Consider the following 15302-nt stretch of genomic DNA (forward strand, 5'->3'; position numbering starts at 1 on the left):
GCCGTTTCCTCGATTTGGACGAGAGTAGATTTTAAATCCCGGGCTTTGCTTCCCATAATGTTGATATTGTGAACATAGGCCAGTAGTTGGTTGGGGTTAAAGAGGATGATGCTTCGCGCATTTACCTCATCATCACGGATCGCTTTTTCCAGGTTAAAAAGAGCGCACGATGTCCTTGTCTTAGACCTTTGTTGTTGTTGAATGGTCTGGAGAGTGATCCTGTTGCTGTTATCTCGCCTTGCACATTGGTCCGTCGTCGGTATACCAAATTTTTTCATGATCGTGTACAGTTTTACCATGGCTATGCCTTCACAGGCGGCCTTAAAGCCGATGCAAACATGGTGCAACTGATGGCCATATTCCAACAGTTTTTCCATCGTTTGTCGCAGAGAGATCTGATCTGTTGTTGATTTGCTGAGAGTGAAGCCTCTTTGGTATGGGCCAATAATATTCTGAGCATATGGGACATATGGGTATCCGGATAGCTGAGTGGTTAGAGCACAAGGCTGTCGCACGGAAGGTCGCGGTTCGAATCTCACTGGTGGCAGTGGGATTTGTATCGTGATTTGACGTCGGATACCAGTCGACTCAGCTGTGAATGAGTACCTGAGTCAAATCAGGGTAATAAACCTCGGGCAAGCGCAATGCTGACCACATTGCCTCCTACAGTATACTGTAGTGTACCGTCACGGTCTTGTATGAAGTGCTCTAACACACTTCAAGTCCCTGATCCAATATGGATGGTTGCGCCAACGATTATTATTATTATATGGGACTACTCGATCTAGTAAGATCGCGGAGAATATCTTATAGATGGTACTCAAAAACCTGATACCCCTATAATTGTTGTGTTACGTGATATCTGCTTTTTTATGTATAGGACGAATAGTAATTTCTTATACATATTTCCGTTCATTTGGCATGCTAGGCCACTTTTGAAAAATGCTGATTGAGCTCTTTCATTCGTTACTCAAATAACCAGACAGCATACACACAGTCAAATATTGAATTGATTTTAATAAGGTTCTGTTTTATAGAAATACTGAAAAAACGGTGCACTTAGCTTTCCTCGAACTGGATTTCCCGTGATATTTTACAAATAGTAGATATATTTTGATCAGTCAATGCAGTTATGCACTTTGTTAAGTTTAACATAAGTCAGCTGCGCTCTTTTTGGCATAGCTTTGTCAATCTTTATGAAACACGCGAACTTCCCTTAACATTTAATTAACCTGATTCAAGTAGTAGACTGCGGGATAGACTGATACGGAATATAACCTTCTGGTAACCAACCTATCACTTTTGGGGTTGATGTGTGGTTCTCCAGAAGTAAAATCCAGATCGTTCGTGGGCAGCGATCTTAAGAGGTGACCTTTCTTATTACAAAACACTAAGGATCTAGTCCGAAGATTCGAAAAAGACCTCCCTCAATCCAGGGTATTATGCGGACCGTCCCGTTGGATTGTTTGCAGTCGGGTGTAACTGACGGTATTCGAACTTGGACCGTACGATCGAAGAGAGGCTATATGATTCCCACGAGTATGAACCTCCTACTCCCATACTTTTGGGAATCATATACACAAATGAACACGAAAGAAAACTAAAAATAAATAAGCGGGACCCCGTAATGCACATATACTTTCCCCTCAGGCGGAGGCACATCTCAGTAACACTAAGAGCTAGGTGACCACACCCAAGAAGGGACAATTTGGGAGGTCTAGCAGTGGAGCCAGGGTCTACGTTAGCCTATTGCGAAGACTACAACCAACAAAGGTTCATCGTTATTTTAAGACGCAGGGTGCCATCCCAATAATTCAAATCGTCACAATCTCGGCAGATGCCAAATTTTACCTTATTCTAACACTATGTGCCAAGCATTGAGGCTCGGACGTTCCTAACTACTTAAAACATAAAGGGGCGCCGCTGGTGATTGCCGGTGGTAGGTTAGTGGTTAGTAGAAGAATTCGTCGAGAACTCCCCGCAGCATCGGGCACGTATACAGAATGGTGTGCTTTTGCATGGTTTAAATCGGACTGTGTGAGAGTTACAGGACATCAAAGGATTTAGGTACAATACCAATCGCTGACTATATTATGGAAAATACAATCACTCGCTCGAGACGCGAAACTTCTTTTATTTCCCGAACTAGCGGCTCATAGTCCACCGTTTTCGCCACGTGTTTCTGTAAACATCAATAATATACGCAAAGCGACCCGTCTTGTCAACTAACAGCACATCATGTTGTGCACCGGTGCCATCAAAGTGCAGCTAGAAATTAGATGATCAAACGTCTCTAACGCCGAACAAGACATTCTGCACTGTTCGTTCTCCACCCGCTCTTTCATTATGAGCTTTTTATAAGATTGGGTGGTGACCACGCCCTCTTGAATGACACACCTGAATCCCTTCGTCTTCACAAAGGGCTCCCCAGCACACAGCAACCTTTTCGACAAATGCAAATCGACAAATAGCTCCCAAAGGCAATTCATGTGTTTACCGTTCATTGCCTTCAACTTCCATTCATCAATTTCTCTTGGTGTAACTTAACCCTACTCAGAGAATTGAAAGATCAATCCTTTAAGTTAAGCGGAGTCAGCCCACAGCCTTACAGACAGCAATGCATCAAGAGACTTGCTGCTCTTTGCTCTAAAAACCATAACAATAATAATCGTTGGCGCAACAATCCATATTGCGTCAGGGCCTTGAAGTGCGTTAAAGCACTTCATTCAAGACCGTAACGATACACTACAGGATTACAGTACCCTGTAGGAGGCAATGTGGTCAGTATTGCGCTCGCTCTAAACACAAGCACGTAGTCAGTAGCTTTGGCGGTGATGTTGTGTCACCACGCCAACCACGCCCCTACCTCCATGAGACAAGTTCATCCGCTCCACGGGAAAGTTCGGATGATGCTATCGATTTTCGACCACGGCAAGATTCCAAATGCATAAGCCAATACAATACATTCAATGCGCGCTTATTTTATTCTTCCCCGACAGATGCAATTTCAGTACTAGCTTTACCCGTCACAACTAGAATCCTTAAAAAACTGCGAGTAATATATCTCACCCATGCAGTGGTGAGGCTTAAAGAGGGGCCCCCATACGTGCAAAGGGGATGCAAATTTTGAAAAGTCTCGATTAGTACTTTCCAAAGCTGATATTAGCATGAATTGTAAAGTGCGCGATTAAGGAGTCAAAATGTGTACACTTAAAGTGAGACGGTACTCATTTTCGGAAACTACCCAACCTAAAAATCTGAAAAAAATGAGGTTTGTGCGGTCTAATGGTACTTAATGGAAGAAGGGGATGGTGTAACATTTTTTATTCTTCAATGTAATCCCGCTCAACCGAAATACATTTTCCACATCTTCCACAACTTTATGTCACTGAAAAAATATTTTCCAGACTTCTCTTTAAAATGTTAGAAAAGGTTCGTTCTCATAACTCCTTCTTTAAATTGAAAAAAAGTCGCTGGGAGCTAGGTCCGGATTCTAAGGTGAGTGGCCAAGTTCTGTGAATCCTATAGATTTCGGGGGAGCCCTCGCAACCTGAGCGGTGTGAGCGGGGGCGTTATCTTGGAGAAACAACACTCCCCGCGCCAACTATTCACGTCTCTTCTTTTCGTCTTCCACATGTTTCTGACCCAGTAAATTATCGCGTTAAGCTATTCATTGTAGTCCGTTTAGGCAAGTAATCAATTAGTAAAATTCCCTCCTTGTGCCCTTGCATCGACTCTTGTTTGGACTTCTGGTCATACGACGAATCCGAAGTTCATCAATAGAAGCAATACGGTTAGAAGTTTCGTTCAAATTACTCTAACACAATTTCAAAAAATCTTTACAACTTTCCAATCGCCGTTGCTTGTCGAGTGGTGTAAGCATTCACGGTACCCAACGTGCACTAATTTTTGTCATGTGACATTTTTATTCAAAATCTCTCCAACTAATTCCTTGTTAATCGTCAGTACTTCCACTATCTGCCACAATTTAATTCTTCTATCGGCCGGTACTAAACATTCAAACATATTCTTCAGTCACTAATGTCACTGAGCGAGCCGGGCGGGGCCACCTTCATAAGACTCTCTTCCTTGTTGAAATAGTGGAACCCATTTGTGAACCATTGTATATTAAGTTGCAGAATCCCCAAGAACTGATGCCATTTCTTACAAAATTTGTTGCGACGTATTTTTTTTTTTTAACAAAGAATTTGATAACAGCGCGATGTTCCAAATTGCGAGAACTCCGATCTTCGGTTGACATCGTGTCTTTGCTTGTACCGGGAATAATTACAAGAAAGAAAGAGAGTGGTATTTATACTAACAATGAGTCATGTAATTCACGTTCTCAGTAACGAGATGATGAGTCTTCGCTAAATACCTTAGACTGCGAACTTATCAGCCGCCCCTCGTAAATAATTGTTACCAATTTTTAGAAATTGATTTAAAAACCCACCTTAAATTCATGCTAGGAGTATTAAATTTTGCACCGACAAAGAGGGCTGTATCGCGCATACGGGTGCTATTAACGGCAAAGTTATAGCAGTTCCAACTTATCAATTTCGTGCGAATTTACTGTATCTTAAGTCATGCAAATAAGATGATGACGAGTTAACCAGAAAAATTGACATTCGAGTGAAATATTACAATCCCATTCATGAAGAATCCACTTTTCCCCAGCGCTTTTGTGTGAAACAAATCCTTATTATAATCGAGTCTACATCTGTCATTCAACAACAGGTATCCGGTCTAGGCCTGCCTTAATAAGGAACTCCACACATCTCGATGTTGCGCCGAGGTCCACCAATTCGATATCCCTAAAATCTGTCTGGCGTCCTCACCTACGCCATCGCTCCATCTTAGGCAGGGTCTGCCTCATCTTCTTTTTCTTCTTCACTCCTATATCAGTACAAAAAAAATTAATAATAATATATCAGAATATCTCAAATAATAAAAAACTTGTTGTTTCTTTTTCCATGGTGTAGATATTTACTCTTGCAAATACCGATATTTTGGGAACCACTTGTTCCCTTCATCACTGCTAATAAGTCTCACTAGGCTTATTAGTTGTACTTATACTAGTCTAAAGCTATACTATATACTATAATATTATAATTATGGCTAAATTAGAATTTTGAAAAACTTATGTCTAATTTAGCCATATTTATAATATTATAATATATAGTATATATTTAGACTAATATAAAAATACAACTGATTAGCAGATTTGTTAGCACTGATGAAGGGAACAAGTGGTTCCCGAAATATCGGTGTTTGCAAGAATAAATATCTACAATTGATAGACCAGTAACTTACTCCAAACTACAATTTTATTTTATTATGTATATATATTTCGGGAACAACTTACTCCCTTCGTCAGTACAAAGCTACTGAAAGCAATTGCGATTCTACGGTTCTATTTATACTATAAATACTAATTACCTAAACTACTTTTTAACAAAAAAAACCTATATATTAATCTGTTTTTTATTAATTACCGCGGCAACTCTTATTAATTTTGAGGGGGAAATTACCGGAATCTGTGTTTAATAACCGCGTCTCTCAGAATTTCTAGACTTTCCCAAGGTCGAAGGTTGTCGTTCAGTTCGTATACCGCAAGAGTTCAAGATTTTCTATCTACACCAACGAAAAAGAAACAAGTTTTTTATTGTAATCGTTGGAAACACCGCATAATTACACTCAGATATCAGAATAATTTAAAAATTTGGCCGGAAGGCCCCCTTGCGTTCATGCTAGAAGTATAATTGCATAAGCGATAATATAAGGTATAACTTTCGGAATTTGAAGGAAATCCAGCTACTATTAACAAAGTTAAGCAAGCTGAAACTTTTACATTTTGTATGAATTTCGTACATTCTCAAACGTGTATGACGTCATTACAAGATATCAATTCGTCAATACCGCAACAAAGAAATCTCTCGTGAATGGAGGGTCACAGGGAAACATTCCGTTTTAGTTTTTTAATCATTCATATATCAAAATCAGTTACTCCAGACACACATATAAAGTTTTGAGGTAATGCCTAATTGAGATAGATATATTTGTACATTGAACAAGCGGCATTCAATATACGTACTTTATATGTGCATATGTATACTTTTAGGTACGAAATAAATCGAAAATAGGTGTACGATCAATTTTTATACGTGCATATAGAACACAGTATTCGGCAATAGGCAATGTTTTTTTATTTAGGGCGAGCATAATTTCTACGCCCGTAATATGTACGTATTTCCTGTAGTTTGAAAAAAAATGTGAACAAATATTTTGGGTTTTTAGCATTATACCATATACAAATGGAAAAATCTGCGTAGAAAGTTCTCAGATAAAACGAACACAAAACCTTTATACTCGAAGCCTCAGCTTCTGGTATTCCGACTTGTTTGTATCTGTTGTAGGTTGTCTTCTTCACATTAGTTAATAATATTGTACTCCTAGTGTAAACCATATGAGGTTGACTGCTATTAATACAGTGCTTTCCAGATCAATTTGCGTGTGGAAATGGATCTTTAAAAGATAGCGCACAGTTGAGTATTTAACTGTGTACACTCTCATCGTTTCTCACATATGGAAATTTAAACCTTTTATACCTGAAGTGTCTAGCTTCCGGTTTCCTGACTTATTGTTAAATTGAGTAAATCTAGCTAAGCTAAGTTGATATGTCATTTATACTCCCAACGGCCCTCCCCTTGGATTTTTAGTAATTTTGAGTTAGGGGCAAATTTTGCTCACTATCATGATATAGAGCCACAATATTCTCGTTCATGAAAGAATCGTGTATCTTTCGAAATCACTAGTGTATTTATGAGTTCTATCTGAAACTAAACTTACTCAACTATTACATACCTGTAGCCCAATGCACGACCGAATGTCCTTCATTATCCAATGCATTCACGTCTGCTTTGTTCGCCAACAGTAAATTAACCATTGCTATGTTGCCTTGGATGACGGCCAGATGCAGTGGGGTGAAGCCATCTTCATCCGCAGACTCCAGGAGTTCTGGAGCTGCAACAGCAATACTTGCGGCCGCCACGAGATCGCGTTGTCCACTGCAGTAGTGTAATACCGATTTACGGCTCCGGTCGCGCAAAAACACGGCTTCGGGCTGAAATATAAATTTAGTAAGACCAAAACACTCAAATTAACTTCTGCTTTCGAACCGAACTCTCAATTAGAAGTAAATTTCATAGTATAAAATTAGTTCTCTAGTACGTGGGGGAAATTCAGGACCATGGAAACCAATTTCTGCCTATCGTCAAAGTTAAAAGAAACACGTGGTAAGTAAACACGAAGTCCTGCCATGGCAACCGCTTTAACACTGCCCTTCCAGTCAGTGGCAGTGCTGTAGGACGCTGAGTGCTCCTGTCGGCCCGGCGAAATTCATGTAGCAGAGCAAACAAAATTCCAACTGTTAGCTTTTCTATATTATCCAGGAGTGCAAACTCTCCTCACTTCGCGCCGTGTTTTTAAATGGAATGGAATGATTCAAAACTAGCCCAAAGACAACTTGCGTGGTAAGTGCTGAATAAATTATTTTTGTTTTCCAAGTTTCCATTTGGAAATGGCAAACCTCCAGGCCATATGGTATGATTTTTACTAGAACGTCATAGGGGAGGACCCTTGTTTTACTGAAAATGTATTTGGATCAAAACGAAAGCAACAGTCGCAATTCCAGAAGTCACAAAATTATTTGCATCCATATCTTCAGGCGCGATATTTCCCTAATTGATTTACATTGGATATGGAGCATCCACAAATATGTACACATGAGCAGCATTAATAAAGGGGGCTTTACACGCAACGATAACTCGTAACAATTCATTGAACGATTTATCGCTCCAACAAATCGAAAGAGTAGAGCACTGTTTACACGCTACGCTAAATTGTAACGATTTCTTGTCAAATGTCACCCTACATCGACCCCCCAGTCTTTATAAAAGCTTTAACCATGGAGGAAGTAGTGTTGCTGTCGCTGTACATCGGTTGTTTGGTGAGAAAGGTGAAGAATCGTTACGATTCCCAGAAATTGATGCCGGCCGGCATCAACCATCCACTCCAACTCCAATCCCAATAAATCGCTACAATCTCCCGTTTACACACAACGATAAATTGTAACAATCTGATCGTTACGATAAATTGCTGCAATGGATCGTTGCGTGTAAAGCCCCCTTAAGAAATGCTTAAAAAATTCAGCTGAAAGTCATTACATTAAATCGCGGAGTACACTGGGTCCACAACATAGAACCAAAGTGAGTAACATGCAATGGAATGTCCTCACCAAATAGACATGAATGAATAGACATGGATGATTAAATAAATGAATGCATTCATTTGACCAGATAATGGCGATGGTACTGCCATTTGTAATACTTATGACAATAAAATATTTCGGGTAATGTGTTCTCCAATATGCTCTCGATTTTCATCCCCCTCCTATTGCTCGGACGCCCAGAGCTAGTCTCTGCGGTGGAGTTGAAACAACATGAGAAAATTAAAGCAAATATTTCATCCCCTTCGCAAATATCCCCTCAGACGTTAATTTAATTTACTAAAGACCACCCGGCGGTTTTGATGTTTGGAAGTAAGATATTTCGGCAGAAACTCAGGTTTCAACAAAATAATACTCCTGCTCCTCAGACGTGCCCGGAATTCTACCATAGACTGTCTTTACTTTAAATGAATAGATAATTGAATGGCAATGAATTCGTCTACTCCCGGTTATCTCTACGTACAATCCTCGAAACGGTATTAAAGCTGGGAAGCCGTGTTATCCATAGAGTTACTACCAATCTCAAAACCGACATTCTCTTTATAGATATTTTATGGCGAATTCCTGTATATTTGTAGCAGCAATCGGAAGGCTTCCGGAGGGAAGTGCCGCACAATTTCCCCGTTCCTCCCAAATGGGTAAGTAATAAAAGAAACTAAAAGCCTGCCTTCCAAGGGATAAAATTGTATTGTCTTATATGCGGGAAATAGTCTATATTTCGCCTCATATATTGCAGAACACGACCACTCAAAATAAGTATTTAGATAAACATGTGAACGACTATATCCTTGGCCGTTTCAATGTGCTTTTGATAAGGTTTTACTTGCGTTTGCTGGGGATCCCATGCACATGGACGGTCCAAACGACAGAATTGAAAGGCACGTTTTCCTATTTCCTGCAGTTACTCCAGAGATATAAAGTAAGTCTTTCTTCATCATGGGGACTTATATAAATGTCCTGATCAAATGTCCAGACTTCAACGCGAAATATCGGATGTAACTCATAGTACATAGGCTCCAACGAATGTGGACGATAAGGGAAAGCGGTGCTACGGCGGTTTGTATCTAACCTTCTGGAAAATCTCAATGGTAAAGCGTATGAGAATTGCCTGTAAGGTACGGTACGCACCCATTAGTATTGAAGTAGATAGATAATTTATAATACTTCCTTTACTTAAATTGAAATTGCGCCTGTTCTATATAATATCTGGGCATATTGTGACGAAAACATTTGATGTGGATAGTTATCTGAATGTTATTCTTCCTAAGAAGTTCCCCGTTACTTACATATAAACATTTTCATTACCTGCGAAACGCCAACACCTACAATAAACTCATGTGGTGATCGCTGAGATTTCTTTCTTAACAAAAAGTTACAGGAAAAAGGATGAATGCGAGTCACTTGCGCCTAAGGAAGGGACCATTGTACCAATTGGTTGGATAGGATTGACAACCTTACCCGGAAAACAATTTGTAGCGACCTACAAGGGAAGCCTCGGACTGGATGGATATTACAAGGATGCATGCGACAAGGGAACCGTATAAAAGATTTGCGTCTTGTCTCATGGAACGTACACTCCCTGTACAGAAAAGCAGCCGGCCGACATCCTGTCCCAATATAAGGCTGATTTAAAAGCTTTCCAAAAGGTGCGGTGGATATCGTTATGGTAAAAACCCTAGCAGGGACATACAAGAAAAATTTTTTGTAAAATTTTTGATTCCGCCTTTGTATTTTTCCGTATGCTTCGTGAGAATTGCCTTTTGAAATCATGTAAGGTTTTAGCTACGTTGGGGAACACAGTAGCCCAAGCCGTGAAACCATAGGTTAAAATTGGTTAAAGAAAAGAGGTTTTCTAAGGCAGCTTAGAAACTTTTGCTATTCGATTTTGGTGTGACGGTGTAATTGGAAATTAGAAGCTGTATTATTTTACTTTCCAGCACTGTGTCAGTGGCACTTTCTGCTGGGGCTTCTAAAGCAAACAACCTGAAACTTATGGGAATTAACGCAGCCTGGGCTACCGTTGGTATAAGAGAGAAATTTTCGGGAACTCCCCTACTTCCCGATGGTTGATGGTGAAAAATATAGGTCCTAAGCTGGAGCCTAGTGAGACTCGTGGCTCTACAGAGACGTCAGGGGAGAGAAGTTCGTCGAAGCGCACGTGACAGATTTTATTGGAAAGGAAATTTACAAGTATACTAAATAAGGGAGGAGGGCAATTGGTTTTCATTATCTTGAAGAGCAGGCCTTTTCAAGGCCTAAGGTTTAGGCAATTGTCAGTTCTACGGATGATGTGGTCTCACAGATAGCCAGTTCAGTGGATCTGGTGTTTGAAGCCGATTTGCGTCCGCAGAGTTAAAGAAGAGGAAATTAAGCATCACCCTTTTCAAAAGGTTTAATGTAAGTATGTTGACGGTGGATAATGGATTGGTGGATCTTGGCAGCACCTGAAGCTTGCTCACTTTGAGTTAGACAAGTAACGCCACACGTACTATCGAGCTCAGAAAAAAGTATGCCATCGAGTTGTAATAAGATTCCATTTAATACGACAGATGGATATGATGATGCAACTACAGACTGCAGCAGCTGGAAACGTTAAGGGGAAGTAACATTTTTGAAATTCGTTATTCTTGAATTTCATTCGAAAGGTCCTTCATTTGCATTGAAAAATGGTGTGTTCTGAAACATAGTTATTTTCATTTGTCAAAGCGTTAATTTCATTTATTGCAAGGTTAGTTCCATTTGTGTACAACATACTGGTCCCAAGCCCAGGTGAAAGTAAAGGATTTGATCCACCGAACCAAATACTATCCTCAAGGATCAGGGAAAGTGTTAAAAGAAGTATATGCGGACGATCAGCACAGCTAGGACAACTTGAATATACTAAATCCTACCTTATTTTACGACTGCGCCAAGAATGTTAACAGATCATTGAACGGCGCGCTAGGTTATGGTTGTCCAACGAACCAATGACTCGACACAAAAAAAAAAACAGCTATTAAGAACCCTCAACCCCGAATAGATTGACTCAACAGTTATGATCATGCAAACTGAACCTGAAACGTAGAGGCCATCATGAAATTGTGGGTGTGAAAGATGGTAAATTTTCAGAAAACCGACAGTTTTAGCCGCATCTGTAATTGATGAGAATCTAAATCCTTAAATTATAACCTTGCAACCCATTAACGAACGATTGTGCACGCTCCTCATATATAACATTTTTCTTAATTTCAGGCCCATCAGTTCCTACGCTCCAACGGAAAATTAAGACGAAGCAATGAAGCTCAAGGTATGGGACAGCGAATCAATGCCTGACTATTGGCAACGAGGCATTATCTGTCTCATACATAAAACGGGAGATATCACACAGTGCAGCAATTATAGAGGTAGCACGTTGCTGAGTACCATCTATAAGATATTCTCTGCTATCTTGCTAGGCCGGATAGCCCCATACGCCCAGAACATCATTGGCCCATACCAAAGAGGCTTCACTCCAGGCAAATCAGCAACAGATCGGATTTTCTCTCTGCAGAAAGCGATGGAAAAACCGTTGGAATATGACACCAGTTGCACAATCTATTCATCGACTTTAAAGCCGCCTATGATAGCATAGCCAGGGTAAAACTGTACACGGCCATGAGAAAATTCAGTATCCCGACGAAATTAATAAGACTGACTAGGCTGACGCTGACCTATGTGCGAGGCCAGATAAAAGCAGCAGGATCACTCTCAAGACCATTCGACATCAACAACGGTCTACGACAAGGGGATGCCCTATTATGCATCCTCTTTAACCGGGCCCTTGAGAAAGTGATCCGTGATGCTGAGGTAAATACAACAGGTACGATCCTCTTTAAGTCCACCAAACTACTGGCCCATGCTGACTATATCAACATCATGGGAAGAACCACCCGAGACCTACAAACTGCCTTCATCCAGATCGAGCAGGCGGAAATTGGAGGATAGGAGAATACAACTTTGAGACCGTTGACAATTTCTCCTATCTAGGGTCGAAAATCACACCCGACAACAGCTACGACGATGAAATCCGCGCACGGTTGTTGTCAGCCAACAGAGCCTATTCCAGCTTACAAAACTGTTCCGCTCGAAAAGTCTCCCCATAGGGTCAAAGCTCTTACTGTACAAGACTATGATCTTGCCAGTCCTCATGTATTCCTCGGAAACCCCAGAATGGAACCCGTGGAATAGGCATATATGTTGTCCCTGAAAAAGTAAACAGATTCACATCTATGTAAGTTCCTAAATGAATCCACCAATGGCAATTGGATAGAAAATAAAGATGCAATAACTTCCTCAAAGGGTATACCCTGGTGATACAGGAACCTAACTGAAATCAAAACTGAAGTCTACAGGGTATAATAATTGACGAATTTTTAGGAGAGTCAACCAATATTGCTATAAAAGTCCAGGATTATTTTGGCGATAGTGCATTAATCTATAATTTATCCCTACGTAGGCATACCAGGTGGCCAGGGGTTAAGAATTATTACTAGCTGGTGTAGGGGGCAAGCTGAACATCAGGAAAGAAGCTAAACAGGTAACGGAGGTGAAATATATGTAATAATTGGTAGTGCACCCTGACAATACTACGCTGGATGTACACTTCAATAGTAAAGCCGCATTTCTTGAGGTCTTTCAATATCAGTGAGGTGGGGAGCTCTTTGAATCGAAAGAAGATTCGCATTGCAAGACGTTGTCTCTTTTTCGCCGCCAGTGACTGCAACGCTTCGAGACGCATCAATATCGGTCATTGATTGCTGCCATGCCCAGTAAGCCACTGACAAAACAACGTGGGGAACACACTGGCCCGCCACGAATTAAATGATCATGACACAAACAATCCCAGAGGGGTATTCCTCAAATCTTGGATAGAGCAATACCAGATAGAGTATATATGCGAATTATATGGGTCAGAGAGTCCAACCTGGCCCAGGGCAAATTCCTATCTGGATTTGTGCATTGCTGACGCGCGCTTGAACTTTAATTTTAGGAATCCTCAACGGAAACTACAAACTCTTCCTTACGATAGCGATCATAACGCTATTCTTATTGAAGTTCTGTTTGATGGACGAAGAGTTCGCCTTCTGCCGATGGACAGTGGCGTCCACAGACTGAACTTTAAACAAACAAATTGGAAGAAATTCCAAGAGAGGTTTATTCGGGGATATCGAGAAGAATGCCCACCTCTTGATGGGGAAAACGATAGTACAAATGCACCAGGTGACAGGAACTTGAGCAGCGAGGAAATACTTCAGTATCTTCTCAAGCTGGGGAACTTGACGCTGGAAACAATTGAACAAGTCGTCCCTAAGATTAAACCTCGCAATAATATGGAAGGATATGAAACTGCAGCCATAAAACGGTTGAAAAAAGTGAAAAGCCTTCTACCACTCGCGTCAATAAAATTTATCGGAGATATGGGGACTATCATCATCCCATATTAGTTGAGTTCAAATCACTTCTAAAGATCGCGCGGGATCTTATCCGTCAACATTACGTAAATGAAGTGAACTTCCAATGGCGGGAGAAGTTAAAGGGTATTTCACCAAGCGATCCAGATTCCATGTTTACTAAGATAAATACGTTATTCCGGAAGAAGTCACGAATAACTGTACCGAGAATTAAAGAAGGTGGCAGCGAGATACAACAGCGATTATTATTATTATTGCAGGCTGATCTCACACCGAGTGATAATCTGCTTGATTACTTTGTCTCATGTGTAGAGTTAACTTCCATATTCAGAAAAGTAAACAATAAGAGATCATCCGGTATGGACAGCATTCCCAACGTGGTCCTCAGGTATTTACCAGACATTGCCATTCGTAATTATTGCATTTTGTTCAATAATTTATTGAACAATTCCTTCTTTCCAGGACAATGGAAGAAAGCCCGAGTATTCCCGATTTTAAAGAGAGGGAAGGATTCATCCAGCCCTCAAAGCTACCGCCCAATCAGTTTGCTGCCTAACATCAGCAAGGTGTTTGAGGTTTTGGTATTGAAAGCCTTGAATGGGCATATCAAGAAGAAGGAATTATTGCCGAACGCCCAATTCGGATTTCCATCTGGACATTCGACAATACATGCAATAACGAAGGTAACATCTGATATTTGCTGGCGGATTAACGATGGTGAGTGCGTAGGCGCTTGCCTTATAGACATGGAGAAAGCCTTTGATACTGTCTGGTTGGATGGTCTGATTTTCAAGCTCCTGAAGAATGAGTTTCCCAGCCACCTCGTAGCGATGATGTGTAGTATGCTGTATGGCAAGTGCTTTCCCATTATGGACGGAAATCTCACTACTAACAGAGAATATCATGTTCTGAATGGATTACAGCAAGGGACAGTGACTACGCCTACACTTTTTGCGGTATTTGCCGGCGAATTACTCAACTCTTTCGATTTTAATAAATCTCTTAAAAGGTCATTGGTTGCCTTTGCTGACGATCTGATAGCCTACACGGCGCACAAGAAGGTAACTGAGGTGTAAGTTGAACTTCAGAAGATGTTCAATGATATTACGTTATTCACGAACAGTTGGCGGATGAAAATCAATGCGCAAAAGTGTGAAACGATTCTGTTTCGAAATTCCTTGGCGTATGCCAGTAGGAACTTGAAAAGGAATTGGAGAGATTTCCACATTGTCGCGAACGAGGATAGTTCTGAGCGCATTCCTCATAAGAAGTGCGTTAGATACCTGGGTGTGCGTCTTGACGAGCGTCTCCAATTTAACGAGCACGTTAAAGTCGCGCTAGAGAGCGCTCGCAAGGCATTCATGTCTCTTCGAAGACTCTTTTATGCTCCACATCTTAGCCGGAAGGTTAAGATTATTTGCTATCTTACTTTGGTTAGACCGGTGCTCACCTACGGGTGTGCTATCTGGTTTAATTTGAGTGCTAGCCAAATGGAGAAAATAAGGATCTTTGAAAGGAAATGTCTGCGTGCTTGGACGGGGCTTAATAGGACTGCTTCGTCAAACTATGAGCACTATATAACTAAT

At 40.8% G+C, this 15302-nt stretch overlaps 1 protein-coding gene across 13 annotated transcripts in view; it reads right to left on the minus strand.

Moving 5' to 3' along the window:
* The window catches only part of LOC119652845 (ankycorbin), a 101625-nt gene that overhangs the window by 46697 nt on the left and 39626 nt on the right, over window positions 1–15302 (minus strand). For all 13 annotated transcript variants that reach the window (XM_038057195.1, XM_038057190.1, XM_038057191.1 and 10 more), the window contains one exon: window positions 6865–7123. In XM_038057195.1, the coding sequence (XP_037913123.1) occupies window positions 6865–6946 (82 nt within the window). In that variant the 5' untranslated portion in view covers window positions 6947–7123. The remainder of the gene's footprint in view (window positions 1–6864; window positions 7124–15302) is intronic.

The sequence above is a fragment of the Hermetia illucens genome, chromosome 3 (assembly GCF_905115235.1).
Source record: "Hermetia illucens chromosome 3, iHerIll2.2.curated.20191125, whole genome shotgun sequence".
Taxonomy (NCBI): Eukaryota; Metazoa; Arthropoda; class Insecta; order Diptera; family Stratiomyidae; genus Hermetia; species Hermetia illucens.